The sequence below is a fragment of the Myodes glareolus genome, chromosome 8 (genome assembly GCF_982192425.1).
Source record: "Myodes glareolus chromosome 8, mMyoGla1.1, whole genome shotgun sequence".
NCBI lineage: Eukaryota > Metazoa > Chordata > Mammalia > Rodentia > Cricetidae > Myodes > Myodes glareolus.
The window spans coordinates 74,069,679-74,096,672 of record NC_142033.1 but is presented as its reverse complement, the minus strand read 5'-3'; the positions used below and the strand labels follow the sequence as shown (position 1 = coordinate 74,096,672).

General features: G+C 55.5%; 2 protein-coding genes and 1 long non-coding RNA gene across 7 annotated transcripts in view; 2 read left to right on the top strand and 1 right to left on the bottom strand.

Moving 5' to 3' along the window:
* Positions 1 to 2,545, top strand: part of Zmat5 (zinc finger matrin-type 5) — a 31,176-nt gene extending 28,631 nt beyond the window's left edge. For both annotated transcript variants that reach the window (XM_048449915.3, XM_048449916.3), the window contains exon 6: positions 2,205 to 2,545. In XM_048449915.3, the coding sequence (XP_048305872.3) occupies positions 2,205 to 2,334 (130 nt within the window). In that variant the 3' untranslated portion in view covers positions 2,335 to 2,545. The remainder of the gene's footprint in view (positions 1 to 2,204) is intronic.
* Positions 1,788 to 11,762, bottom strand: Cabp7 (calcium binding protein 7). The gene is made up of 5 exons (XM_085692095.2): positions 11,499 to 11,762; positions 5,208 to 5,351; positions 4,419 to 4,531; positions 3,997 to 4,150; positions 1,788 to 3,791 (listed from the first exon to the last, which is right to left on the bottom strand). The coding sequence occupies exons 1-5, from the start codon at positions 11,605 to 11,607 to the stop codon at positions 3,664 to 3,666; spliced, it is 648 nt and encodes a 215-aa protein (XP_085548221.1). The 5' UTR covers positions 11,608 to 11,762; the 3' UTR covers positions 1,788 to 3,663.
* Positions 11,763 to 12,071: 309 nt separating this feature from the next.
* LOC125410412 (uncharacterized) lies at positions 12,072 to 26,307 on the top strand. Of its 4 annotated transcripts, none has more exons than XR_007235044.3 (4): positions 12,072 to 12,653; positions 13,249 to 13,580; positions 16,214 to 16,501; positions 25,270 to 26,307. It is a non-coding gene; the product is annotated as an uncharacterized LOC125410412 (long non-coding RNA). The 4 variants fall into 4 exon arrangements; XR_015002763.2 differs by lacking the exon at positions 25,270 to 26,307 and adding an exon at positions 20,410 to 20,570; XR_007235043.3 differs by lacking the exon at positions 25,270 to 26,307 and having other exon boundaries at positions 16,214 to 20,584.
* The last annotated feature ends 687 nt before the right edge of the window (positions 26,308 to 26,994 follow it).

The following is a 26,994-nucleotide window of genomic DNA, read 5'->3' as shown; positions in this document are numbered from 1 at the left end:
AGAGGAGCCGTGTGAGAGCAGTGCCCCCTTAGCCCCTGACTGTCCTCTGCAGCCCTTGCAGCCCCTCTACTTTTGAAAGGTACCTTAGCCCCAGGCTACCCCATCAGAGACCCTGCGATGTCCATTGAGGTTGAGGTATCTTCTTGGGACTCAGACTCAAAGGGACAGGGCCTGGGGACAGCACCTATTACTCATCTCTTAACCTTGCTTGGGTCATTGGATGCTGCCTCCTCACCTCTTCTGGCAAAACTGCTCAGCCTGCAAACTCTGGTAGAAACGATGACCATGACATGGTCACTATTAAGACACATTTTGGGGATCAGGGGGACCTAGCCTAAATGGTATCACCAAGGGCCCCTGGTAGGGACTCCTCTTTTCAGGATGTATGTTCTCTTCCCTGGGGCACAGATGCCACCTGACTCACTCAGCACCACGCAGACCTGTGGGCTCCCCTTAATGGGGGACACAGGCTTCCCAAAGGCGTGGACTGTTGGTGTCTGCTCATTTCCTCAGTCCTGACCCTGAGGGACTAGCCAAGAGCAGACAGCAGCCGCAGAAGAGAGCAACTGGCCTCAGACCTCAGATGGACTCATAGACTAATCCCTGGCCCGCCAGGCAGTGCTGTCCACGCTTCCTATTGTTGGCTCTTGTGATTGAGCCTTTATCCTTCTTAATCTCCCACGTGCACCCCTCTCTGGGCCAGCGCTCTGTCCTGCACATTCACCCCTGTAAGACTCTTTCCTTTTGATAAGGACCAGAGCTGGGGGCATGCTGGGCTCCTGCTGCTGCCCTTGTACACAGAGCGAGCAGGCCATGAAGAGCACTGCATACCTGTGACCCCTGTGCTCTGCAGGAGTGGGCTCCGAGTCTGGGTCTGGGCAAGGTGTCGGCCGTCCGTGAGTGGACATGAATGATGCCCTGTTGGGGGCCTTACAGCAGGCATAGCACTGGACGAGCCACTTTAAAGGGAAGGTCTGAGGCTTAGGGGCAGGAACTCCCCAGGACCACCCCTCCCTGGGGAACCCCACCATTACTTTGGCCCCACAGGAATCCCCAGGTTGGCTGCTCTCTGGGATACTCCTTTCAGCAACTGTGGGATTCTCTCCTATACCATCTTTACCGTGGTTGGTGGTGCTTATAAACCCCAGCCCCGTCAGTCATGTCAGGCTGCTTTCTGCTTCCTGCACTTTCAGCAGGCAGCAAGTCACTGAGCAGGGGTGTCCCTGTCCTCCCAGTGGGAGTTCTGGAAGCTGATTCAGGGCTCTCAGCAAGACCTCCAGTCTAGGCACTACTGCTGTGGGTCTGGCCCTAAAGGAGACTGGATGGACATGACCAAGCAAACCCTGAGGCGGTCCCCATAGCCACCTTGGTCCTGAGTTGTCCTGACACCTCACTGGGGGCTCAGGTTCTTCTTTCTGCAGAGGGCTGGATGCTAGGTACCTAAGGTGGTCAGGAGCTGCCAGGACCTCTCTTAGGTCTGCAGGGTCTGGGTAGGGGACAGGGGCAGGCTGCCTGCATGCTGCTCTAGGCCTGGATACTACAGGTTGCACCCAGGGGTCCTCCCTAAGGATCACTTCAGATGGGCTGACTTTAGGGAGGTGAATAGTAAGGAAAGTGAGTGGCATAAGAGGTAAGGCTTTAAAAAAAATAGATTTTTTTTTCTAGTTTCAAAGGCTTATGTGCTGGTAAAAGTTTTGAGAAGTGTAAAAAGGTTAAAACAATCCGCCCCCATCCATAACTACACCACTCAGATAGAACCACTGTTAACATTTTCTGTGACTCCAGGGTTGTTTTTATGCATTTATATATGTTATATATTTTTAAACAAAAATAGTATCATGCTATATACATTATTTTATAAGCTTTTTCTCCTTACATAGTATATCTTTCCTCATCAGTGCATATAGGCCTTGATTTTTACACAGGCTGCATAGCATTCTCTGCTGTTGGCGTGCATATATGTTTAACTGGTCCCCACAGGTGGACACTAAGAGTACTTCCATGTTGCCCAAAACCATTCCTGTCATTCAGTCTCTGCCTGGAGCCCCGTCTTGGACTCAGTTCTGAGAAGAGGTCACTGGCTCTGAGTGTCTGCTTCCAGAAGGGCCATGCAGGAGGCCACCGTTCCCATAGCCGGTGGGAGGTGGGAGAGCAAGGTGGCTCCGGGAGGTGCCCCACTCTGACTCTATCTATCTTCTCTCTAGGGCGGAACCCATCAGAACCACTGTCTTCCAGTACCCTGTGGGCTGGCCACCAATGCAGGAGCTCCCGCCCTCCCTGCGGGCACCCCCTCCTGGAGGATGGTCCCTACAGTCCAGAGTCCAGTGGGGCTGAGCTCTTCCCCGCTCCCCACCTGACTTCTCCTGGTCACCAGTCACAGTAAAGACATTTGCTCAACCTATGAAGCGGGGCTACTTCGCACTGCTCCCCCTAGAGCCTCTGAGACTGTGAGCTTGGCCTCCTCCTCCACCCACCATCCCTCAGGGCATATCTTGAGAAGATGGGTGAAAGCATCCGGACGTTTATAAAGAAAGTCTGTCCTCCATGGTCTTGCTGGCACTCATGTTGTTGACTCTGTCCTCCTGCCTTCATCGGGGGACAGGCGGGCTGGAATGAGACAAAATCCCCTCCAGGGTGTCCTTTGCATACAGCCCTTCTTGCTTAGGGATCAGTAGAGGCTCAGCCAGGCTGGGCACAGAGCATGCCAGTGTGGCTGTGGCCCCAGGCTAGGGAAAGAAGCCCATGGACTCTGCCAACTGTCTTTGCCCTGCGTCTGCCCAGGCTGCACCAGTGCCAGGAAATGGGATGGCACACGTGGAGCGCGTATGAGAGCTGAGAGCTGGATCTCCAGCCTTGGGGGTGCAGAGAAGTGGGGCCCCAGAAGGGCAGGCCCTGGACTGTTGGCATATGCCAGATCTTCAGGGGAGTCAGATCCTTCAGGTTGCACCCTGGCCTGTGGGGAAGTCATGTGGGCTACAGGGGCTCTGCTCTCCTCAGTTGGGTTTCTAGGTTCTGTGCTGGGAGAAAACTTGGCCTTGGTCTCTAAGACTTTGGTGGAAGGCTCGGCAATTCATGGGCCTCAGAGCTACCTCTGATGCCCCATCTTGCTTGAGCATTTGCCTTTCCTGAAAAGCCATGTGGAAGAAGAATCTGAAACCAGATCTTAGCTCCCCCCCAGCCTCAGGCTCCTCACCTGTGAAATGGACAGACACAGGCCCCAGCAGGTGGATGGGAGGGCTGGCTTTGAGTCTAAGGAGGACCAGAGGAAGGGACCCAGGAGCCCCAGCCTTGTGCCCACCTCCACCCCACCCACAGCTCTGGACATGAGTTTCTCGCCTGCCTAAAAGATCACAGCACGAACTGGATCCTAGGGACTCCTGTAAAGCCCCTCCTTTCCCAGGGGCTCCCGGGTGGTGGGAAGTTAACGCTACATACAGGCCAGGTAGGGGCACAGGCAGGGTATAGGGGCTAGTGCTGTCCTCAACCACCACCAGGTCCTCCACAGCTGGGCCATGGCTCCATGCAAGGCCTATGGGGTGAGGATTGGGGTGGTCAGTGTCCAGGCTCAAAGTGCCTGTGGGTGGTGGCCCAAAGAGTAAGCTGAGGGGAAAGGCTGCAGGCAGCATGGGTGTGGAGTGTGCCAGGCGGGCACCCGTGTCGTGCCTATTTCATGCCACTGCGCAGCACCTGATTGGCTGCAATGAGCATGACACTGATGATGAAGGCGATGGCGAAGGCGCAGATCAGGCTCTTGCGCACACACGTCTGGCGGATCTGCTGGTTGGAACAGGCTGCAGCCGCCCACCAGGAACACCGGGGGAAGACAGAAGGGGACAGCAAAGGGATGGAGTCAGGTCTGCACTTCGGCACATGGACTTGACTTGGGGCAAACAAGGACACAAGGTTGGGGACAAGGAGGCCCCATGCAAACCCCTGGTGTGTCCCCCTGCTCGAGCATCGGAACCCACCCACGAAGTCCCAAGGCAAGCCACTCACTCTCCACGTCCACAGGACACTCCTCGGTGGTGCCCAGGTGGCTTTCCTCCTCTGTCATGATGATGTTCTCTATGTCCTTCATGGACAGGTGCTCGCAGAAGGTGTCATAGAGGAGTCGCTTCAGCTCATCCACTGTCAGCTTCTGCATGTCACACTTGGGTGGCAAAAGGGACAAGCGCTCTGACCACTACCCTGCCCTGTTTTCCACCCAGCACCCTGTAGGAACACAAGCCCAAAGACAGGCCTCCAGATCCCATAAGACTAGGATCACCTGGTCCATTGCCCCAAGGAGCCCAGGCCTCCAGGAAGTGGGACATCCAGTGGACAGTGGCCATCCCTCTCGTTACAGTGTGGGTCTGACCACACACGGGCCCTCAACACCTCCACAGACACACAGCAGAGTCCCGGCAGCCAGGGCATACCTTCCAGAAGACAGTGTCAAAGTCAGTACCGTGGAACTTCTCCGGGATCCCCGAGGTGGAAAGCTTGGGTCCCAGGAGTGTTACAAACTCCTCAAAGTCCACTTGACCATCACCTAGAGTGGGCACAGGACTAGTGAATGGGTCAGATTGAGAGCATGACCAGGCACCCCAGAGTTCAAAAGGCATGAAATGGAGTCTTGGCCTGCCTCAGACCTACCATGGGACCTCAACCCCCTTCCCTGAGCCTCCAGTCAGTTCCAGGGATGCCTAGCATGCCAGGCTCTGAGCTGGTGATGGGGCTCTACTGGGGGCCGGGGGAGGAGAGCAGCAGATGGTACCCAGATGTGTGAACTCTCCTAGTACACTCCGAACTCTCCATGGCTCCCCAGCACATTCAGATGGGAATAAGGCTCTGCATGAAGCCTGCTCTGGAAGGAGAGGAAGGGGCGAGGAGGCAACAGGTGGGATGAAGCAGAGGGGACCTGGCTAATCATTCTTAGGAGTTTTTCTTTAATAAAAATAGCAGATGGCAAATACAGCTACCATTTGTTTGGGTGATGGAAGCTGAGAGTTACTTTACCCCCCTTTTCCAACCTTAAAATCAATCCTTCTCAGACCAGAGTGGAAGGGGCAGTCTTAGATCCTGTGTGTGGCTGTCACACTTCCTGTCCCCTCACTTGCTAGGCTAAGAAGTGCCAGAGGTAAGAGGCCAGAGTGGCCTCAGCCTCCATGGTTCAGGCGCTGGGGCCTAGGTGATGGTGGGAAGTAAATCGAGGCAGGGCATCTCACCATCCATGTCCAGCCGTTGGATGATAACCTCCAGCTCCACCTCGTTGGGCATGTAACCCAAGGAGCGCATGGCCGTCCCCAGCTCCTGCTTAGAGATGAAGCCATTGCCATCACGGTCGAACACCTTGAAGGCCTCTCGGATCTCTGTGGAGGAACAGAAGGCTGACACCTTGGCCTGACCCCAGTGTCCCCTTTCCCAGATTCCTGGGATCTGAGCCCCACTCAGAACCTAGAACTCTGTCATAGGGTGTCCAGGTCACTCTTGGGCTGTGATCTGGAGTATCTGGGCAGGCAAGGCAGAGGAGACAAAGGTGTTCCCGTTCTGAGACAGTGGCCAACCCGTGGGTCTGACAGCCTTCCTGGTGTGCTCAGGACTATACCGTGTGGTGGGCACAGGGAGAATGCCGGATTCTTGTCTCATCTTCCTGTTGGGCTTCCTCTCCCAGTTCACATTCTTGCCATCAGGCAGCATTAGCTCGCGGTGGGATGGCCATGTGACTCTAGCTACTAAATGATGGCTAAAATTCACAGGCCTCCTGGTTTAGACTAAAATAGATACAATAGCTGATCCCCACCAGGCCCAGGCATGATCTCTGAGCTTCATACTCTGCATGGTATAATAGGAAAGACTGAGGACGTGAGGACCCGAGGGATTCTGGGAGGAACAGTCCACTTGACTAGGACCTGGGGACCAGGCAACTCAACACATGCACTGAGATCAGCCTCAGTTTTACATTTCAAATGGGTGCAATGTGTGGGCAGCACTCAGGCAGAAGCAGCAGGGACTTGAAGGGCCCTAACCATTCACCTTTGCCCCACCTGTCTGTCTGCTTCTGCCTTGATTATCACACTCAGCAGGGTCCTAAAGAACATTACTCTAGAGGAACAGACTTCAGTCCTTAGATCCAGCTCCCCATGGGCCTCTTGTTCATTTGGCAGACTCCTGGCCCCTTTGCCTAAGTTGTTCGCCTGACTCAGCAGGCAGTCAAGTCGTGTGTGTGTGTGTGTGTGTGTGTGTGTGTGTGTGTGTGTGTGAATAAAGACATGAGATGCTCCATGCTGCTCTATTGAGGCCGGGAGGCCAGCCTAACTTGATGAGAATTCAAGGCTCCTACACTGTGCTTCTAGTTACACTTTCACAGGCCTCAGGGAAACAAGGAACGCAGGCCAGCAGGGTGGTCCTGCCACAGCGCAGAAGTCACGGCCACAGAAAGGTGGCTTGACCCCACCCAGATCTCGGTCCTCACCTGGCTCTTCCATGTGGAATCATGTATGAGATCTGAAGGTCCGAGTCCCACAGGCAGGCTGAAGTAAACAACCAAACACACACACACACACCTCAGGCAAGGCTTGGGAACTGGTTTCTGCACTAGGAGCTTTAGGGCCAGGAAAGTAGCTGAGCTGAGCTGGCAGATCTGAGCCAGATCCAGGGGGTACTGAAAACTCTGGACCCTGGCAGCTCTAGGCCGAGTACCACCAACATTTCCCTGGGCCCTGAGGGAGGCAATGTGCCCCTTGTGACCAGAGAAGGCCTGGTAGCAGTCATGGCTGCCGCAGAGCTAGGACTGCCGCAGAGAACTGTCTGGATAGTGGAGGTGTGCTTCCCTTCTTCCTCCCCCTCCCCCATCTCATTTCTAACCATGTTGTCACCTTTCTGGACTGGTGTCATGGGCACAGTCCCCAGGGGGCCCCTCAAGCCTGGAGACACCAAGACTGCTTTGAACCTGCTGCTTTGTCTGCAGCGTTATTCTGTTCTCATATCTAACTCAGGTATATCCCGGGTGGCATGACTCTGCCTCTCTGCCCCGAGCTGGCCTGGCCTTTGCTCTAGGTGTCCACCCCTCCATGCATCTTCTGTTTCCCTAAAATGGATTGTTCTGCGACGGTGTCCCCATTCCCTGGAACAGGACCTGCTGGATAATGAAAGGACGGAATGGCCGGCGTCGGGCCCATCTGCTAGAGCCCTCAGAGAAAGGCTCAAGCAGAGGTTTGCGCACCTCGTACAAGGTCTCTGGGCTACCCACAGAGGAGAGAAATAAAGCTGGAGGTGAGGGGAGCAGCCACGGGTTGGTCTGGGGAACAGCACAGTCAGAAATTGTACCCCTTGGAAAATGAAATCAATTAGGGGAGCTCAAGGAAGGATGGCAAAGTCCTAGATACGGTGGGGGCTGCTGTGAAAGCCACCCTCTGCTGCCAGCTGATGTCTGAGCAGGGTTCAAGGTGACTCCCCAGTTGCAGAGCTGTCTTGATGCCCTTTTTGAGGCCTGCGAGCAAAATGCACCAGACAGGAGGGACAATAATGAGCAAGTGACTCTCAGGATACATGCTCAGGGGACGGGCTCGGAGACAGCGTGTGGGTACCAAAGACATCAGGGCTCAGGCAGGGCTGACCTCCCAAGGCTACTGGGTAAATTCATAGCCGGCCTCTCTCCATCTGTGCCTCTCCCAACCCCCACCCTCCCAGCACACCTAGCTCACACTAATGTTTCAGAGCACCAACAGAGGCCCAGCGCAGTCAGAGAAGAAGTCCGCTGTCACAGACCCGGGGTGAAATCCCAGCTCTGGCCCATCGCTACTGTTTACCTGTGCAGTGGAACTTTCTGCAATCAGTGATGGAACAAGAAAAATCGTAGATGCAAGTGTTTGGCCAAGCCTGACTTTGAGGTGGCCATTGTCAATCGGACCATCCCAGATGGCAGTGTGGGAAGGGAAAGGAGGTCTGGGTGAACCTGGGATGCGAGGCTGGCCTGCATGCTGGCTGGGACCAAAACCCAAGTCCTGGGTTTGAATTCTAGCTCCCCCCTGCTCAGCAGCCAAGACCTGGGCAAAGCCTTATTTCCCTGAGTCTCGGATGAGGTTCTTGTCCCATGGCTGGGGTCTGGCCTCTGCTAAAGGCTCTCTAAGTGGGTGGGTTTCAGGGTGCCTGTCACTGTATGTCATGGACAATCATTGCTAGGTGCATTCCCCGAAAGCCTTGCTCCTTCCCTGCCCTCTGAGGCCAGACAAAACTCATTGTACTCCATCTTGGCATAGGGATGTCTGGCCCGGGAATGGGCTGGCAGGGCCTCTAAGTTTCCAGGCTAATATTGTCCCCTACTTGCAGTTTTTAATCTGACGTTCCCAGACCCTCCCCGACCTGTGGAGCTGCACAGGGGCCCAAAAGGAAGCCAGTGTTCTGCCTGAGAGTTTGTCTGGATAGACAGGGGACACTGGCAGGGACAGCAGTCACCTCCTGTGGTGGCTGCCACTGTCCGCGGCATTGGCCCTGCGCCCCAACTCTCCATCCGCCCTGCATTTTTGGCCTGTGCAGAGGCAGCTGCTGAGCTTGGCTTATGGAAGCAAAGGCAGAAAGGGGGGGGTGTATGTGGACCTATCCTAGTGCCCCCAGTTGGCCACCCTCAACACAGGCTCCGCAGTCAAGTGTGCACCCTGGAACCTAGCTGTGTGGCCGTTTGCCTCTCTCCTCTTCCTGGCCAGCCATTTCTATCCCTACCCTTGGATGCTGGACCAGTCTGTCTCGGTGTTCCTGGAGGTCTCTGCTTGGGTGCGCATTTCAGAACGGGGGTTTGTTCCAACCATGGTGGGGTGTTCAGGAGAAGTACACTTGCCTCTCTCACAGGGGCTGGGTGAACCTCCAAGTTAACTCTGCTAGCCCCTTCCTCCCCCTGCCAATTAGTCATAAACATCTCCCCAGGACCAAGGGTCCCCAGTCCAGTCCCTAACTCGCCTTCTTGGCCAATCCCCATGCCCCTTGCTGCCACCCTACACTCTCCAGGCTCATAGGGTGCTCTTCCTCAGTCTCTTCTGCTGTTACATTTGGGTCCTCAGCCCCCACCGCCAGGCCCTGTGCTGAGTACTCCCACGCCATCCATCCTGGAAATGACAACGCCAACCCCTTTTATAGACGCGGAAGCCAAGACTCATAGGCAAATGATTGTCCAGGTTCACCCCATGAGCCAAGAGTGTGGAGACTCGAACCCAGTGCTGCCTGGCTGTTCTCATTTCACCCCCATATTCCCCTCCTCCCTTCCTGCTCCTGGTCCCCCGCCCACACAGACTGACCGCCCCCCTGGATTTCTGCAGCAGGCAAGCACGAGGTATCTGCAGTATTTCATCCCAGGCCATTGACTGCCCTATCTGGTCCATGTGGCTTCCTCACAAACTCCTTCCGGCAATGGGCCTGGGTCTCACCCCAACTGCCCTGGGACAGGAATGCTAGTGTGTCCTGGAGAGGCTGAGAGAGCAAAGGTAGCATCTGGAGGAAGGACAGCCACCCCGCACTCAGCCCTGGCATGAAAGTCTGCTGCAAGGAGCCCAGGGCCTGGACAGGGCCTTCAGGCTCTCGGCAGCCAAGAAGAGCCAGGGAGAACTTCCTGCCTTCATGTGCAGATTCCCACAGGCGTCTGCTGGCTCTGTGCCCTCCACCTGCCAGCCACAGGGATGACCCTGTCCTTCAGGTGCCCCCTGCATCAGGGTCCCTCTGCTAGCCCTGAAGAGGATCAAAGAGAAGCAGGGTGTGTGTTTGGTAGGACGGTGACTAACGCGGCTGGGTTTCTGCCAGCACGTCCACGGGATGGCTCAGATGGATCTTGGGCCTCCTTGCCCTTGCACTGCCCACCGTTGCCCTGCTCACCCCTGCATGCCAGTCTCTCTCAGCTTCTCCCTGTCCCTGAGTGTGCACTCTAGGATCAGGGGATCAGGAGTGGAGGGACCCAGGGAGACCTAGAACTGTGGAGCCAAGGGTCATGGTTGGGATGCTGGAAGCAGAGGAGGGAATGAGGCCAAACCTGCCTGGGGTCTGGGAAGACATGTTGCCTCTGTCCCAGGGATGAGGAGGAAGGGATGGATGAAAGCTTCTGCGTGGCCCAGAATAAGAGCCAATAAAGTAAAGGAAAACTGGCCTGTGCCCTGTACCCCTCCCAGACCCTATCACCTCCCCCCTTTCCCTCGACCTGAAGGAGGCTCTGCTTTGGTCCAGACAGGACAGGACCTGGGTTTCACAGGGTGAATGCTAAAGTTCCATCTGTCCCACCTGTGTTGAGGCCGAGATCCCCCTCTATGGATGTTCCTGTACCTGAGTGCTGGCTGGCTGTGGGAAGCGGTGTCTGGTGCCTGTGGTGCAGTGAGCATGGGAGTTGCTTTCTCTTTCTCTCCACAGTCTACTCACCCAAAATTTGCCCCAGGCCAGGCCTCGACTAAGGAAGGACTTTATGAAAGGCTCCCACTGGGCTCCCACTATTGTCCTTTTCTGTGTTGGTCCCTCCATCGCATTCCTATGGGCTCAGATGAGACCCCAGGGCTGAGACCCCTCGACTCCAACGATAGGAGACTGGCCCATTCTCTGGGTAATATCAGCCCCTCCCCCAGCAGCCGACAAACATCCTAAGGGACCAAGACTCCCTTCAGTTCAGAGTCCCCGACTCCACTCCATATGGGTCCTCAAGAGGCCTGGGGGAGGGGATCTTGAACATACCCCTGCCCCCAATCTCAGCAGAGAAGGAGCTATGAAGGCCCCAGAGGTCTCACTGCGCCCCAGGACACTCAATTCGGAAACCCCAGCCCCTGCCTGCTGCGCTGATCTTCAATAGCCAACAGCCTGCGGTCCCTATTCCCTAAAGGCACAAGGACTAGGGTCGGGGGAGGATTGGGTTCCGGCCTCTGCCTTTCCCTTCCAGGCTTCGCTAACGCGACTGAGCCTCCCAATCCGGCCACTTGTTGTCGCCACCGCCTCCCGGCCGCTTTGGCAGCGCACGGGTGGGGGGTCCCTCGCAGGGCCGCAGAAGGGGATGAGGGCAGGCAGCCCCGAAACCCGGCAAGAGCGGGGCAGTCGCCCTCTCCCCTTCTCCCGCTGCCGGAGCGGATTGGATTCTGAACGCGACACGAGCGGAATGTCAATAGGAGCGCAGAGCCACGGGCGGGCGCCGTAGAAGGGATCAGGATGCCGGCGCTCAGGCGGCGGGCGCGGGGGGCACAGCTCGGACCCCCAGCTTCATCCCCCGCCGCCTTGCCGCACCATCACCGCGGGCTGCGCGGCCCAATGATCCCGCTGCGGGGCCCCGCAAGTTTCCGCAGCGCCGGGGGCCACGCGGGCAGGGGCCGCGCTGTCCCCGCGCCGCGGTAACCCCTACCGCGGAGCCCGGGGCAGCCGGGCCGTCCCGCCTCCCGCGCAGTCGTTCATCCGAGTCGCGCAGCAGGGTCCTCGGCGCCCTCCCACCCGCCCCGGCCAGCCAGCGCGGCACCTGGGCGCACAGGTAGGAGGGCGCGTGGCGGGGGTCTCGGCGGGGCACTCACCCTCTAGCTCGTCCTCAGGAATATCCACTGGTCGCTGCTCCGACAGCAGGTTGGGCACGGTGTAGATGCCCCGGTACATCAACGCCGCCGTCACCGGGTGGAACGGCATCTTGGAGGCTCCGCGCCCGCCCGCCCGCCGCAAACTTTGAGGCCGGGGCTCATGGGCCGCCGGTGGCCCCGGGGGCGGCCGGAGCGGGCCGGGCGCGCGGTGCGGCGCGCGGTGGCGGCGGCGAGGCACGGGGCACCCGCCTGGGACCTAGCGCCCCCGCGCCCCGGGCCGCCGGGCCATGCCGCCAGCTCCCTCGTCGGGCTCCCGGCCGGGGCCTCGCAGGGACAGCGGGGGCGGCGCCGCTCCGGCCTCTCGGCTCCGGCTCCGACCGCCGCGCGCTGCGCTCTCTCCGCGCTGCCCCGCGCGCTCTGCGCTGCTCGCCGCCCGCTCGCTGGTGCGGCCGCCCGGCCCGCCGCTTCGCCGCTCCGGCTCCCACCGCCGTCGCCTGCACTCTAGCTCGCTCGCTTGCTCGCTCTGTGCGGCGCTCGCCGCGCTCCCGCCTCCCCCGCCCGCCCCTCCCGCCCCCGCCCCTTCCCGCTGCCGGCCCCTGAACGGCGGCCCCGAGCCTGCCCGGGCGCCTTCTCTCCCGTTCGCCCCAATTCTGCTTTACCCCAGTCTGCTTCGGATTGTTGTCTCCCGCACCCCACGTTCTCAGCCAGCGGGACCACGGTGGTGTGGACTGGGGGTGGAGCTGTTCCTTGTACCCACCGTCCCACCTGCCCCTCGAGCCCTCCCCCAGCAAGCGCGGAGAGATGAGAACTAACGACTAGAGACCCAGAAAAGGTGAGGTTTCCCCAGGCGCGGGGATCCTCAAAACGAGTGATCCTCGTGTTGGTGCCAGGAGAGCCTCCAAGGTGGGGAAACTGAGGCTTAAAAAAGGACGTTGGCCAAGGTCACCAAGCAGGTCCAAGCACAGATCTGCTCTGCAGGAGACTCTACCGGCCTGTGACTGACATCAGCAGTTGACTGGATCCCACACGGGATCCTGGATCCTCCCCGGGCCCCTGCCACTCAGCTTGCAGGCAGGAGCCAAGGTCTGTCTCATGTCCCCAGGGGCAGTGAGGAGGAGACAGATGACCCAGGGCCTGCTGGTCACATGGCTGCAGGTTAGACCTTCCAAAGATCTTGAGCATGTGTGCTACGGGGGTGGGAACAAGTGTCTGAGGGGCAGCATGTGCATGTGTTTATCTTATTCTTCGTCCAGGACACTGTGTACATGCGTTTTCAAATCCACATGCCGATGAGTGTGCATGACCACCTACGTGTGCCGGGACTGTGAGCTGGCAGGGAAGGGCATAAGCCAGGAGGCAGGTGTGGACAAGTGTGGAGGCCCTTGAGTAGGGAGTGGCATGTATACGTGGGCACAGATATGTGTGCACATGTACAGTTATGGGATACGGTGACCTTCTGGCCTGGGTGGGCCTCAGCTGGCCTCAGTTTCATTCTTGAAACCCCTGTCTGAACTATCTCCCTGCCCCCTTGGGTCCAATCAGCCGAAGGCCCCAGCGGGAAAGCTGATTGCCACATCCCTGCCCGGCCATGCCCTTCCCAAGCTGATTACATTTTTCTGCTTGTTTCTGCTTTTGTTGATGATTAATCATAGCCCTGACTTGGGCCGGGAGAGAGGGGGCTCCGTGAGAGACACCAGCCCCAGCCACCCTGGGCCAAGGCAGCATTTGGACATGCTCTGAATCTTCACAGGCATATGAAACCTGTCGAGAAGCCAGGCAAACCCCAGCTGTCGTCTGAATGTCTGCCTGAGGCCTCTGGACCAGCTTGCTGCCTGTACAGACCTGGGGTTGGAGTTTTAAGAACTCCCAGAAAAGCCCCCCAAAGCTCTTCTTGACCACACACCAAGTCAGCTGGGTCCTTACGACCCCTTAGGATTTCTGATGAAGCAGAACTGCGGCGTAGGAAGAATCAGCCACCGACCCAACAGACATTGCATCTGCTCTTGCATCTAACACCTTCCTTCGATGGGACGTTACTCATGTCCCTTAACTTCCCAGGGCCTCAGTTTCCCCACATGTGAGGTAAATGATACTGCTCAGGCAGGGAAGAAAAAGAAGTGATCTAACATGCATGGCTCTTGACATCCTGGGATCTCTTAGGGTTTCCTGTAGGCACAAAAATCCCCCCATGGGAATACAAACTACTAATCATAGTGTCAAGTATTGATCGAGGGGTGATCTGTAAGCACCTCACTTGCTAAGCCTTCCCAGACAGTTTGCCAAGTGAGCTGCTGACAGACTAGCAGGAAGCACACCTCTTGGTTCTTTCTTGGGAGGCTGCCACAGTGGGACAAGGCAGCTCCCTCTGGTTCCCTGAAGCCCCTGGCCTTGCCACCCGGTCAGGGAAAATCTCAAAAGAAGGGGCAGAAAGGAATGAAGAACAAATCAAGTGGGCATCTTCCATACAGCCAGGCCCTGCGAGTCTATGCTGAAGGTGCAGGTGTCCATGGATACAGGGACTGGTCCCCAGACACTGACCTTGGTCTGCTTCCAAGGGGTCAAGCTGTCTACATCCTCCAGGTCAGAGTGGCAGTCAACTCTGGGATGATGGCTTTAGCCTCATAGTGTACAATGCCCTCCTGGGCAATCTTGGACATTTCAGTCCCCTGGTATCTCAAGCTGGTCCCTCCAGTCTTCCCTGATGCAAAGCCACAGCCCAGAACATTCTACTCGCTGACCCAGAGGGCTGCCCTTTCTGTACTAGTACCTGTACCTGCTCCCCTTTGCCTGCTAGGTGGGGCCATAGGGCATAGCTGGGCTATGCATGCATATCGCCTGGTCCCTCTCCTCAATGCCTTGCTTTCATTTGCAGGCAGGGAGGGACATGCCTGCTGAGGGAGCTATAGAGACCAAATCCAGCTGTACAGCCTTCTGAAGCAGAGCTGGAGATGAACCCTAAGGCAGGGGCAGGGGCTCCTGAGGCCAAGCTCTGGCGTGTGCTGGCTCTTCCTGCTCTTCTAGACTCTGGGAACCTGGCTGCTTCTGGGAAGCACTGTCAACCTCCTCCACCCTCCAGTGCTGTGTGTGACATTCAATGGACAGCCCCCATGCGCCAGCCCCTGCATTCAATGCCAGCATGAAGACACTGCTTGTGCCTAGGGCCCACAGAGCAAGGGCCACGGGGCTGCAGGGTGTGACTGAGACCAAAGTCCTGCTGTCTGATGTCAGTGGGGCCAAGCTTTTACAGAGGGACATGGAGGCAGGACTTCGAAAATCTCAGGGCATGGGATCAGGAAACATGATGTGATGAACAGTCAGAACTCCAGAAGCCAGACCTCACCAGTAGGGTCCTACTGAGCCTCAGTTTTCCCATCTATTAGGTGGGAATGCATATAATGCAGAACAGTAAGGCTCTGATTTCATCAAGTCAGGAGAAGTCTGTTGTGGAGTGAAGAGGTTAAAGATGTGAAGATCACTCTTAGCTTTAGAAAGCAGGCTCTGGGGGCCGGGGAGATGGCTCAGCAGTTGAGAGCACTGTCTGCTCTTCCAGGGGAGCCAGGTTAAATTCCCAGCACCCACGTGGCCGCTCACATCTGTCTGTAACTCCAGTTCCAGGGGATCCTGTGGTGATATTTTGTTCGTGTTCTAACAAATAAAGCTTGCCTGGAGATCAGAGTGAGAAGCTAGCCACTAGTTAACCATAGAGACCAGGCAGTGGTGGCACATGCCTTTAATCCCAGCACTAGGGAGGAGAAAACAGGAAATGGTGGCAGGGAAGAAAGGAATATAAGGTGAACAAAGACAGAGCTTGGTCCTTTGGTTTGAGGATCCAGTAGAGATAAGGAGTCTCTCAGGTGACTGTTGTTCCTTTCTCATTAGCATTTAGAAAATTCAAAGTTAATAAAGCATTATGCAATCTATTGCTGGGGTTTATTAAACATATCTTTTAGAGGTCAATTTGCTTTTTCTATAACTGCTCTCCCTCTAGGAGTGTGTAGTAGTCCTGTAATGTGCTTTATATTGTAACACTCACACAGACACATGTGCAGGCAAAACACCAATGCACATAAAGAAATTATGAGAAAGGCAGGTTCTGAGTCCTCACCCCTCAGGCTCCCCATGTGTGGGCTGGACTTGGGCAGAGGACCGGAAACCCTGTGAAATGAGTGTGAGAATGAATGAATGTCTGACAGTCACCCAGCTGCCCTGTCCTCTCTGTACATCAAGGGAGCAGACGGTGCAATCCCAGGGTGTGAATTATGTCTGTCGCTCCCCATCTGGGGAAGGAGATACTGCCATCACACTGCGCTCCTTGGGTGCCCACTGGGAGATGAATGGGCCTCAGACCTTCTCAAGGGGATCTCATGAATCTTAGGGCTTATCCTTGGCAAAACGAATGGGGGGGGGGCAAGCAGTGGTGGTGCACACCTTTAATCCCAGCACTTAGGAGACAGAGGCAGGCCGATCTCAGTGAGTTTCAGGCCAGCCTGGTCTACAAAGCGAGTTCCAGGACAGTTAGGACTGTTACACAGAGAAACCCTGTCTCAACTCTCTCTCTCTCTCTCTCTCTCTCTCTCTCTCTCTCTCTCTCTCTCTCACACACACACACACACACACACACACACACACACACACACACACGCACACACACGCACACACGGCCTGGAGAGTGAAGAAGAGTGATTCACTGAAAGCTTAAACTGTTTCCTCAACAGCCATCCCAGCAAGACGAGAGCAGCAGTGGTTCGCCAAGTCCAGAGACTCACTCTGTCCTCCCAAGAGAGGCAGAGTTCCTGCCCTGCCCAAGACCAGGCCCCTGGAGGCCTCTCTTCTTAACACACACGCTCTGGCTCGTTCTGCTCTCTGACACCCTCGTTCAGCACCAAGGAGAGCGCCCAGTGCGGCTTTGGCAGGCCCTGAGCTGAAAGAAAGTGGTGTAGGACCCAGGAAAGCCTGCCAAGACAGCCTGAACCAGTGACCAAAGGAAGCCAAACTTGAGGAAGGTAAGCACCAAGGTCAGGTCTGCACCATTGGCCACAGTGTTGACAGAGCCAAAAGGCCTGACTGGAAAGAAGCGATGGGGTAGAGAGGCAGAGGTTGGGGAGAGGGGGTGTCTAGGGACAAGAGAGGCTCTGGCCTCTGCTCCTTGGCTGGGGAATAACGTTGTTCCAAGAACCCAGTGGGGACAGTGTCTGGAGGTGAATAAAATATTCATCGTCCAGGCACTCACTTGATGAATAATGAAGTGTGTACGCTTGCAGACTCAGGCTGGCCAGGAGAGGGTGCAGTCTGGAACCTATGGGCTCCGTTTGCTCGGATCCCTGTCCTGTACTGATCACCCCTCTGAACCTCCGGAGTCTGGCTCCTGAAGGGAATAGATAGGATCAAACGTGACAGCATGACCAGTCGTCTGAGGGACGTGAGAGGACAGTCCTTAAATCTGTTTCTCCTTCAGAAGCAACTTGAGGATGGAAAAGAACCCAGAGGTGTGGGATTCAGGGTGACTGTGATGAACCCTGACTACAGGCTGTCACTGGCTTCGTGCCCTGACGGTGGCAACTGTCTGGGCCTCAGTTTTCTGTCTTGTGAAATGGGCTCATGCTGCCAGCACACAGACCACTACAAAGAGGGGCTTAGTAAGGAAGGTGAAGGTAGCTGATGCCGTTGGTCCTGGCTCTAGACTTTCTGAGCCTATTCTCTGGCTCCCATGATCCCGAGTCTAGGAATGGCCTCACCTAGCTGACCTGCAACAAACCGAATGACAGAAGAGATGTGATCACAAATGGGGAGGCACTCAGGACCCTCAGGGCAAGGTTGGCTGTCGGTAACCATAGAAACCACCAGACACACATTCATACATACAGCCCCTTATCCTGAGAAAGGCTGCTTGCCTTGGGCATACGTTAAAAACTCAGTGAGAGCCTCCAGGGGAACAGAAAGAAGGCTGGAGAGAGGGGGAAATGGGTTAGGAAGAGTTTGGGGTGTCTTGCACAGAAGGCAGCAGGGACTCTGTCCCTGTTACCCCAGGCCTCAGTCTTCCCCTTAGAAAAGTGGGAGCCTCTGGCTGGAAACTGGCAGAACCACAGACTGTGAAGCTCACTGGGAATCAGGACTTGACAAGGACGGGAGGAAGCCTTAGTGTCACCAGCCCGGCCCTTGTTCTGGGTTCCCTTCCTAAGCCATCACTGTATCTGGTATAGAGGAGACACAAGGTTGGTGATGAGAGCCCTGGCCTCCCAGACTCCTGCCTCAGTCTGTTGCTTATAAGTGCAGCCAACTGTCTGAGGTACCTGCTGGGTGCATCTCAGGCCACCCTGGTTCCACAGCCACAGGTGACATGTCAGTGGAAGTTACCTCTTCTGGCCAGAGACCGGCTAGGACCTGTGGTCCTCTCCTCTTCCGGTCTGCATGTGACATTAAGGCTTATCCCGGTGCTGAGATGTGTAGGCCTGAAGTCTGCACCCTGGAGCTGTAGAGTTTGGGCTTATCCTCCGGGGGCATCTATAGGGCAAGTCATTGTATCTCTAAGAATCTGGGTACCTCCCCTGGGAAAAAGGGGGAGCCCAGAAAGTACAAAATATGAAGGAATTGATCCTGGGGTCCAGAACAGTCTAAGCATTTCCATGGCCGTCCTTGATGTCAGGGATCCTGAGTAGCCCTGCCTTCACGTGCCTGGGTGCAGCCTGTTTGCATACCTCTGGGGACAGGGCTCTCTGCCCAGAAGTGCTAGCACGTGTCAGTTCCTGGACTCTGCCTTTGTATGCAGAGATTTCTCCTTCTCCCCTCCCGCGCACCTGTGTGCAGAGAAAAAGGTCGGAAGGGGGCTGAACAGACACAGTGGGGCCGGAATGGAGATGCGTTCCCTCCCCGTCCCTCATTCCGTGGCTCGGCTACTGGGATTAGCTTGGCATCAACCCAGGGCACTGAAGGGAGATGCTCTGTTCACAGGGAGACACAGCCTCTGGAGGAGCTGGGTTCGGGGAGCCCCTCAACCCCCGCCACTGCCAGATCTGTGTAACACCGCCTTATAATCTGTTGGAGTCCCAGTGTTAGGGGACTGGGTCAGCTGGAGGCGTTGGGGGTGGCAGGTGGAGAAACTTCTTCCAGGGCCAAGCAGGTCCCTCACGGCCCACAGCACCCCATCATGTTGAGCCTAAGTGATGGTAACCCAGCTGCAGTTTAACTGGTAATTAATCCTGGACAGGGCAGCAATGGCGTTACTAATTGGATCGTTAGAGATTTGTGCTTTATGGCTGCGTAATTAGAGAAGCTATAGGGGGCCACGGTGAATTGAGGGGGCATGCAGGGTTGGGGGCAGGGCATAGCAGACAACACCCCTTACCAGGCCATAGCTGGGTCACTGCAGGGCCTCTGATCTGCTCACCTTCCATGCTGTGGTCCTAGGTGTCTGAGCAGGGGCTGGCAATAGCCCTACATGCCACCTCTCTATGTTACTTGAGGGGACCCCACCCCAATCTCATAGTCCAGTTCCACAGGGGCAGAGGGACATTTCTTTATGTTCTTCAGGCTCACAGGCCAGCTACAAAAGGTCCTCGTCTAATTGCTTATTGTTACCTTTTTATGGAGCTAGGATTTGAGCCTTGTGCACATTGGACATGTTATCTACCACAGAGCACATGCTATATCTACCACAGAACACATGCTATATCTACCACAGAGTGCATGTTATATCTACCACAGAGCACATGCTATATCTACCACAGAACACATGCTATATCTACCACAGAGCACATGTTATATCTACCACAGAACACATGCTATATCTACCACAGAGCACATGTTATATCTACCACAGAACACATGCTATCTACCACAGAGCACATGCTATCTACCACAGAGCACATGCTATCTACCACAGAGCACATGCTATCTACCACAGAGCACATGCTATCTACCATAGAGCACATGCTATATCTACCACAGAGCACATGCTATATCTACCACAGAGCACATGCTATATCTACCACAGAGCACATGCTATATCTACCACAGAGCGCATCCTTAGTTCCCAGAGGAAGATTTGAGAACAGGAAGGGCTCTTGTGTCCACTCTCTTAGCAGGTTCTCAATGAAAGACACCCTTATGTGTGCTCTATGAATAATTTCTCATCACACATGTAACACGTGTTGACTGGCCCTGGAAACCAATATGGAACAGTTTTCAGGCACACATGTGAACCATGTGGGTACGAGTGTGAGCAATTGTGGGGGCCTGGCTCCTGGCCCAGCCTCATGGGATAGACACTGTAAAATGCACGGTGGGAATTAGGAAGGGGGGCAGACTTGAACTCAAAAAAAAAAATCTAAAACAGCACTCAACAAATATTTGCTGGATTAACTAATGAGAAAAGGAGAAAGAAGGGGAGCCTGGAAGACAATCCAGAGAGGGCGACCCCTGACCTCCAGGCCCCACCCATTGGGCCCCCAGCCTACAGACTTGAAGTGCCCATAAGGACGGCAGCCTGTTCCTCATCCCCCAGCCTCAGGCTCTAACTGTATTCCCACAGACTCCCCTGACCCCTCCCTGTTCACCCTCCTGGCCCAGGGCCTTTGCGGTTTCGCTCTCATCTGCCACAAATGCTCTCCTCTTAGAATTCTTTATGGCGCATTTTGTTGGTTTGTTTGTTTTTTGCTTTTCGAGACAGGGTTTCTCTGTGTAGCTTTGGTTGTCCTGGAACTCACTCTATAGATCAGGCTGGTCTCGAACTCACAGAGATTCGCCTGCCTCTCCCTCCCAAGTGCTGGGATTAAAGGCGTGCGCCACCACCACTCGGCCTTATGGCTCGTTCTTTCAGGTCTTAACTCAAAGGTCCAAGGCTTGTCTCTCTTTCCTTCCTTCCCTCCCTTCCTTTTCCTTCTTCAAAGATTTTTTTTTAAATATTTGTATTTAGGGGCTGAAGAAATGGCTCAGTGGTTGAGAACATTGGCTGCTCTTCCAAAGGGCCCAAGTTCAATTCCCAGCACCCACATGGCAGCTCACAACTGTCTGTTACTCCAGTACCAGGAGATCTGACACCTTCACACCAGTGTACATAAAATAAATTTTAAAAAATGAAAAAAATGTGTATTTCTGTGTGTGTTATGGCGTGTGTGCATGTGTGTAAAGTGCCTACAGAGGCCGGGGAGGGCGTCAGATTTCATGAAGCGGACTTACAGGTGGCTGTGGGTACTGGGGACCAGACTTGGGTCCTCTGGAAGAGCAGGGAGAGATCTTCACTGCTGAGCCATCTCTCCAGGCCTCGCCCCAAAGTCACCTTTCAGACGGTCCTTCTCTGGCCACCTTCACTTTAAACTCACCAATCAGCAGGACAGACAAGTGATGCTTGTCCTCATCCTGTAAGAACGCATTTGTCGGTGTGCCCCACAGCAGACATGTGTACCTTCCTTGTCTGGTCTGGATTCTGTTCACTGCTGTGATGATTGTTGAATGAAATGAAGGACTTGAGGTTGCTTACAGGAGTGTCCCTGGAGGAGAAGTCGTGTTGTGGGGACTTGGGGGCTGAGCAGGGACCAGAGTCTGACAAGGGACAGAGGTGATTAGGATACCCCTGCCTAGAGTCCACTCCTTGCTGACCCAGCTCCCGCTCCTCAACCCCCAACAGCACCACGGCAGGGGATGGTGCCCCAGCTTCCTATATCATTAAATTACTCGGGAGGAAGGGATTGGGAGATCAAAATCCCATACTGCCAAATAGGGCAGCTGCCACCTTCAGCCAAGTCCCCCTGTGGTCTCCACCTGACATTTTGTTTTGTTTTGTTTTCCAAGACAGGGTTTCTCTGTGTAACATTCCTGGCTGTCCTGAACTCACTCTGTAGGCCTGACTGGCCTGGAAGTAACAGAGATTCACCTGCCTCTGCCTCCCCAGTGCTGGGATTAAAGGCGTGCACCACCAACCCTCCTCCCACTCCCCCAGTCAACTCTTTTACCTCCTCTCATAAACAGCTGCATCCAGATTAGGCCTTGGGGCCCCAAGATGGCCTCTCCTTGGCAGACACTAAACCCTAGGTTGCAGGGAGGAACCATAGTGGCTGAATACCCCCCCAAACATAGGTAAGTAGTGCTGAACCCAGCAACACGCTGCCCACCTGCCTGGACTGGCTGCCTCAGCACAGCCAGGTGATGTACGACCCACTGTCCTGCCAGGAAGTGACAGCAGATGAATGGGCAGGGCCGGGGAGCAGGCTCAGAGCCAGGTGCTGTAAGCAGTAGGAGGCAGCCGCCTGGCTCTGGAAAAACCATTCCGGGAACGTCACCTCCCTGACCCAGGGCAAGATGGGAGGCAGGGACTGTCTTGGGCATGATGCCCATGTACTAGTCTTTAATGTGGGGCAGTGCAGGGAGCGAGAGTCGCAGGGGGGTTCTTGACCTCAACCTCCTCCTCTGTAAGATGGCCAACAAGGAACCACTGAGAGACAGCCCCCAGACTTAGGCCTGCTGCTATCCAATGCTCCAAGTCCTGGTCCCTAAAACCCTGTTTCTCCCTCTTCACACCTCTGAATCTGAACCCCCTCCCTTGGCTTATGGAGAATCAGGCCCAGCTAGCCCCTAAGGCCCCCCCTCCATCTTTCAAATGGGACACTTAGGAGGAGAACTTGGCAAGGTCAGGGTCCAACTGAGGAGACTCCGTTCGGTGGGATTTGAAAGGAGCCCTCTCCCTACTGTGGTCCCTGAGTGCTAAGTCCCAGTTGCCTTTGATGCTCAGCAGGGATAAGGGACAATCAGAGCAGCACTGGGTACAGGGAAGGGGGCTGGGGGCCAGTGCTGCTGCTGTGACCGAGTTGGGATGCGCCAGACGCCTCTGTGTGCTCTGTCTGCATCCAAGGAGACCAGGACATCAGGCGGACGCTGTGTCCTTGCAGGCAGGACCTGGTGAGGGATGAAAAGGGGGGTCATTCTGGGGACCCAGGCTACTTGCAGGGCCAGGCAGTGTCTCCTGCCATCTGCTCAAGGATTCTGGACACTCTGGGGCCTCCAGTGACTGTGGACGTGTGACACAGGTGTACCAAGACAGACCTAGGTGGTACAGACACAACTTGCTGGCTGGGATTGCACACAGACACACAGTCACTGGATATGTGGTGAGGTGTCCGCATGAATGGTCTTGCATCTGGATCCCAGGAACCCAAGCGTTGGCAGACCAGGTGCAGACATGTGTGGATAAGTGTACCAGTGCGAATGAGCACACACCATTCCCATCTCGATGAGGTATGTTTGTTGCACACGTATATGTGTGAATACACACTCAACAAACAAACCCCAGGCAAGATGAAGAAGGCCAGCCCCACTGTCAGATGGGGAAACTGAGGGCAGAGGCCTGGCTCAGGTTGCTGGGATCCTGAGTAAGAGTCTAGGCAAGTGAGCACCACTCTTCTGCACAAAGGGGCAGTCAGACTAGAAAGCACCCCTCCCATGAGGGCTGGGGAAGCAGCTCTTCACTAAAGAGCACTGGCTGCTTTTCCAGAGGACCCAGGTTCAATGCCCAGAACCCACACAGTGGCTCACAGCCATCTCTAACTCCAGGGGATCTGACACCCTCTTCAGGCCTCCTTGGGTCCTAGGCAGACATGCGGTGCACACGCACACACGCAGGCACCAAGGTAGGCAGACAGGCCTTGCAGGAAGGCTTTGGCATGAGAGTTGGGTAGGGTTGCTTGAGTTCCCTGCCTGAGACCACCTTTGGAGAGGGAACACCCCACTCGGTCCCCAGTCTCCTCATGTGTGGAATGGAGTCCCCACCCCTCCCAGGCTCTTGATGGACAGGACTGACGAGGTCTTAAATACCACATCCTTCCATGAGTTAGGGCTGGGGACCGAAGGTCACCTCAGGGACAAGGCTGTGGTCCTGAGCTGCACCCTGCACGGCTCTCCTGCTGGACTGACATCTCGGGGAGGAGAGCAGCCTGAGGCGGGGGATGAGGGCGCTAAAGGGATGTGAGGCTGGGCGGCAAGCCTTCTGGTCCAGTTAGGGAAAGGATTTGTCATTTTAATGATGTGATATTTCTTGCCTGGCTCCTGTCAGAGGTAGCAAGAGCGGGGGACAGCTGCCTCTACAAGTGAGAAGGTGCTGGCCTGTTGGGGGCAGGCCTGACACCCAAGTCTGTCCAGGCTGAGGTGGATGAAGCTGGAACTTAGGGGACGGAGGGGACAAGAGCTTTCACTCTTGTGAAAACTCTGCATGTTGCTCTGTGCGACCTTGGGCAAGTCCTCCGTCTCCAAGTCGGCTTCATTGCTAAACTGGGACTGGTACCCAGCTCATGGCACAGCTACTGTTGATTCCAGTCTGACGCCTCCTCTCCTGACCCCTGCTCCATCTCACTACCACTGCCTTGCGTTTCTAGGGCTGCTCATCTACCTGACTTCCTGTCCGGTCTGAAAAGGCGTTCAGTTACCCTGCGTCCTGGCCCCTTAGTGATGGTTAATGTCCGACTCTATTGGGTTTAGCACTGTGTTCCGGCACACAGTAGGTCCTGGATAAGTCTGTTTCTTGAATGATTGGATGAGCAGCCCCAGACCTGCCCTCCTGATCCCCGTACAGCTTCCTGAGTGCAGGTGGCAGCGGCAGTGAGGGTGGCCTGGTGGGCGGCCTATCCATCAGCTTGGCAGTGCGCCTGACCAGATGGAGCCGAGCCCCTGGGGGGAGGGACAGGAGAAGATTCATCACCCTCAGTAGGTGGCAGGCGTGTGGGCGTGCCTATCCGGCCCCTTGTGGGATCCCCATCCATCATGCTGCACCAGGGACTCTCTGGGGAGGTGAACAGTCCATGGCTTCAAAGCAGGCTTCTTAGGGTAGGTCCTTCAGGGGATTTCAGTACAAAGGGGAAACTGAGACCTAGACACGGGGCGACGGAAGTTCAAAACAGGGGCGCTAGGGTCAGACCGATGAGCATTTGAATGCCATCTCCAAGACTCATTTGTTGGACTGGGGAAGCTCCTGAGGGCTGGGGGTTCACTTCTCTGTGGGGAGCGTTTTATGGAGAAAAGCTCAGCATCTGGCTTATAGAAGGTGCTCAGGGCAGCTCGTGACCCCAGGCTAGAGGAGGAAGCAGTGCCTTCTAGTGGCAGGGCCACCAGGGTGAAGGAGACTTTGATGGGTGCTCTTCCTGTCAATGAGACTGGGGGAGGATCAGTTAGTGATGACCCTGGGAGGTCACAGCTCAGCTGGCTGATCAGTTGGCCTGGGGAACATCAAACTGCAGCCTCTCCCGGTCCCCATGCCCATTTTCTGGGACATCACTGTCCCCTCCTCAGCCTTTTGGTTGTGGGAAGGAGTCCTTTCTGAGCCCTGTTTCATCTGTGCTGCACAATGGCCCTCCAGCCTGAGGTCTTCATCCTTCCGGCCGGCCAGGACTCACCCAGCCAGTACATATCAGACACTCCCATGGGAGACTCCACTAGGCAAGCGGGCTCCACAAGGAAGCAGGCCCAGGTCACATGCTTGCCCTGGGCACTGGGGAGGTTATAGGAGGGTCTGAGCTGTGCATCAAGCCCAGGCCTGACAGAAGAGTGTTAGGGGACATTAGCCCTTTGGTGTCACAAGCTCCCTGGCAGTTATGGGCATTGCTCGACACCAGGCACCATGCATGCGCTTCATGGGCATTGTTTCATTTACTCAGCCATGGCAGACATTGATGGTTGGTTTCCAGCTGGGCAAACTCAAGCTCAAAAAGATAACGTGACTTTGGGGAGATCCTGCCGCTGGACGGGAGAACAGCATTTGGGCTTACAACTTGTGTTCTTTTCTCCCTACCAGGGTGCACCAAGACCACCCTCCTCTTCAGCGCCCCTGCTGCTGGAAGACGGGTAGGCCTGAATCTGATGCTCCCTGGACAGTACAGGTTGTCCTAGACTTGTCCCACACTTCTGAGTCCCCAGAAGATTGTTGGCCATGTCTGGGTAACTCAGAGACAGGATTCCTGTCCTGTCTGGATAGAACAGTTTTCCTCTGAGGCTAAGAGCAGGATGAGCCCAGGCACGGGAGGCAATGGGGCTCAAAACAACTGGGGGAAGTCACACGGACCCTGAGACCATTCCCTCTCATTGTACAGAGGAGCAGAACACACGGGACCCTCTGGGGCCTCCCGTGACGCCTCAGATGAGGACGTAGGCGGGTGCTGCCCCCGCCATTGGGCTGTGGTGTACACAGTATCCAGGCTCTCCTGGGACTGCCGCAGGATTAAAGCTTGATGAAGAATGCAAAGACTGCCTGATGCAGTGGCGCAGGCCTGTAACCCCAGCACTCGGGAGGCAGAGGCATGCAGATCTTTGTGAGTTCGAGACCAGTCTGGTCTATATAGTGAGTTCCAAGACAGCCAGGGTTGCCTAGCGAGACCCTGTTTTAGTGCGGAGGCTGGCCAACAAGGTGACTCAGAGGGTAGAAATGCTGATCACAGACGCTTGATGACATGAGTTTGATCCCTGGAACCCACAGAAAGACAGAACCAACTCCACAAAGTATACTGTGGCGTGGGCAGCCCCCTCTGTCACACACACACCCACTAATAATAATAATCATAGTAATAATTAATAATAACAAATTAAAATATTGTAATACAGAGTCTACGTGTGCGCAGTGCACACGTATAATCTGAACACCTGGGAGGGAGGAGCAAGACAACCAGCGTGAGTCTGAGGCAGCCTGGGCTACATGTTGAGTTCCAGGCCAGCTGGGAATACATAGGGACACCCTGTCTCTAGCAAGCGAGCAAACTGAATGCAAATGAATGATATGAATCTGTTGGCAGAGACAAGAGATCAGGAGTTCAAGGTCATTCTCCTGTCCACTGTACGTTTGAGGCCAGCCCGGGAGCTATGAGATGTTCCCAAAAAATAAAAATTTAAAAAAATGCCAAGGGCAACATAGGCTACTATTGTCATTATTACTCTTACATTTCTCAGGCCTGATCAAGAACAGGTGTGTAGGAGACAATCCCACCAACACAGGGACTGTGCTTGAATGGGGAGGAGGCTTGGCTGGTGTTGGGATGGGCTGTGAGGAGCTGGGGGAGCCAGAGGAGGGCCTTTGCTGTCCAGCCAGTGGAGCATAGAGACTCTAATGAAGTGAGTTAGCTCCCGGCCACACTGATTTCACGTCTCGATGGCCACTTCTCAGCTGGTAAATGTCACTGGAGAGTAGCAGACAGGGCTGGCAATGGCCCAGCTGCGGATGGGGTAGGCTGACTGCCAGAGGGGCTGAGGATGCCCTGGGAATGCTGATGCAGGGCCAGGGGCCCCGGCCTGTGGACTCCCTTGCCAGTATCCCAGGATGGTTGCCCCCTCCCGGCTATAGTTCTGTCAGTCACCAGCCCTGGAATGCTTGTAACGGCCAGTACCAATTCTGATCCTCCACAAGGCCAACTCCAGGCTGGCTCTTGGCCCTTTATTCTCTTTGTGAAGGTTCCAAAAGGGGGGCCCAATTGCCCTGGGCTCCTGAGTAGGAAGTAGAACCATGCGGAGCTCTCTGGGCCCATGTCCTCCC

Coding starts and splice junctions, on each gene's coding strand:
- Cabp7 (XM_085692095.2), bottom strand. CDS start 11,607: ATGCCGTTCCACCCGGTGACGGCGGCGTTGATGTACCGGGGCATCTAC. Junction 4,532..5,207: donor CCAACGGCTGGACATGGATG/GTGAGATGCCCT, acceptor TGCCCACTCTAG/GTGATGGTCAAGTGGACTTT. Junction 3,792..3,996: donor GTGTCCTGTGGACGTGGAGA/GTGAGTGGCTTG, acceptor GGGCGGCTGCAG/CCTGTTCCAACCAGCAGATC.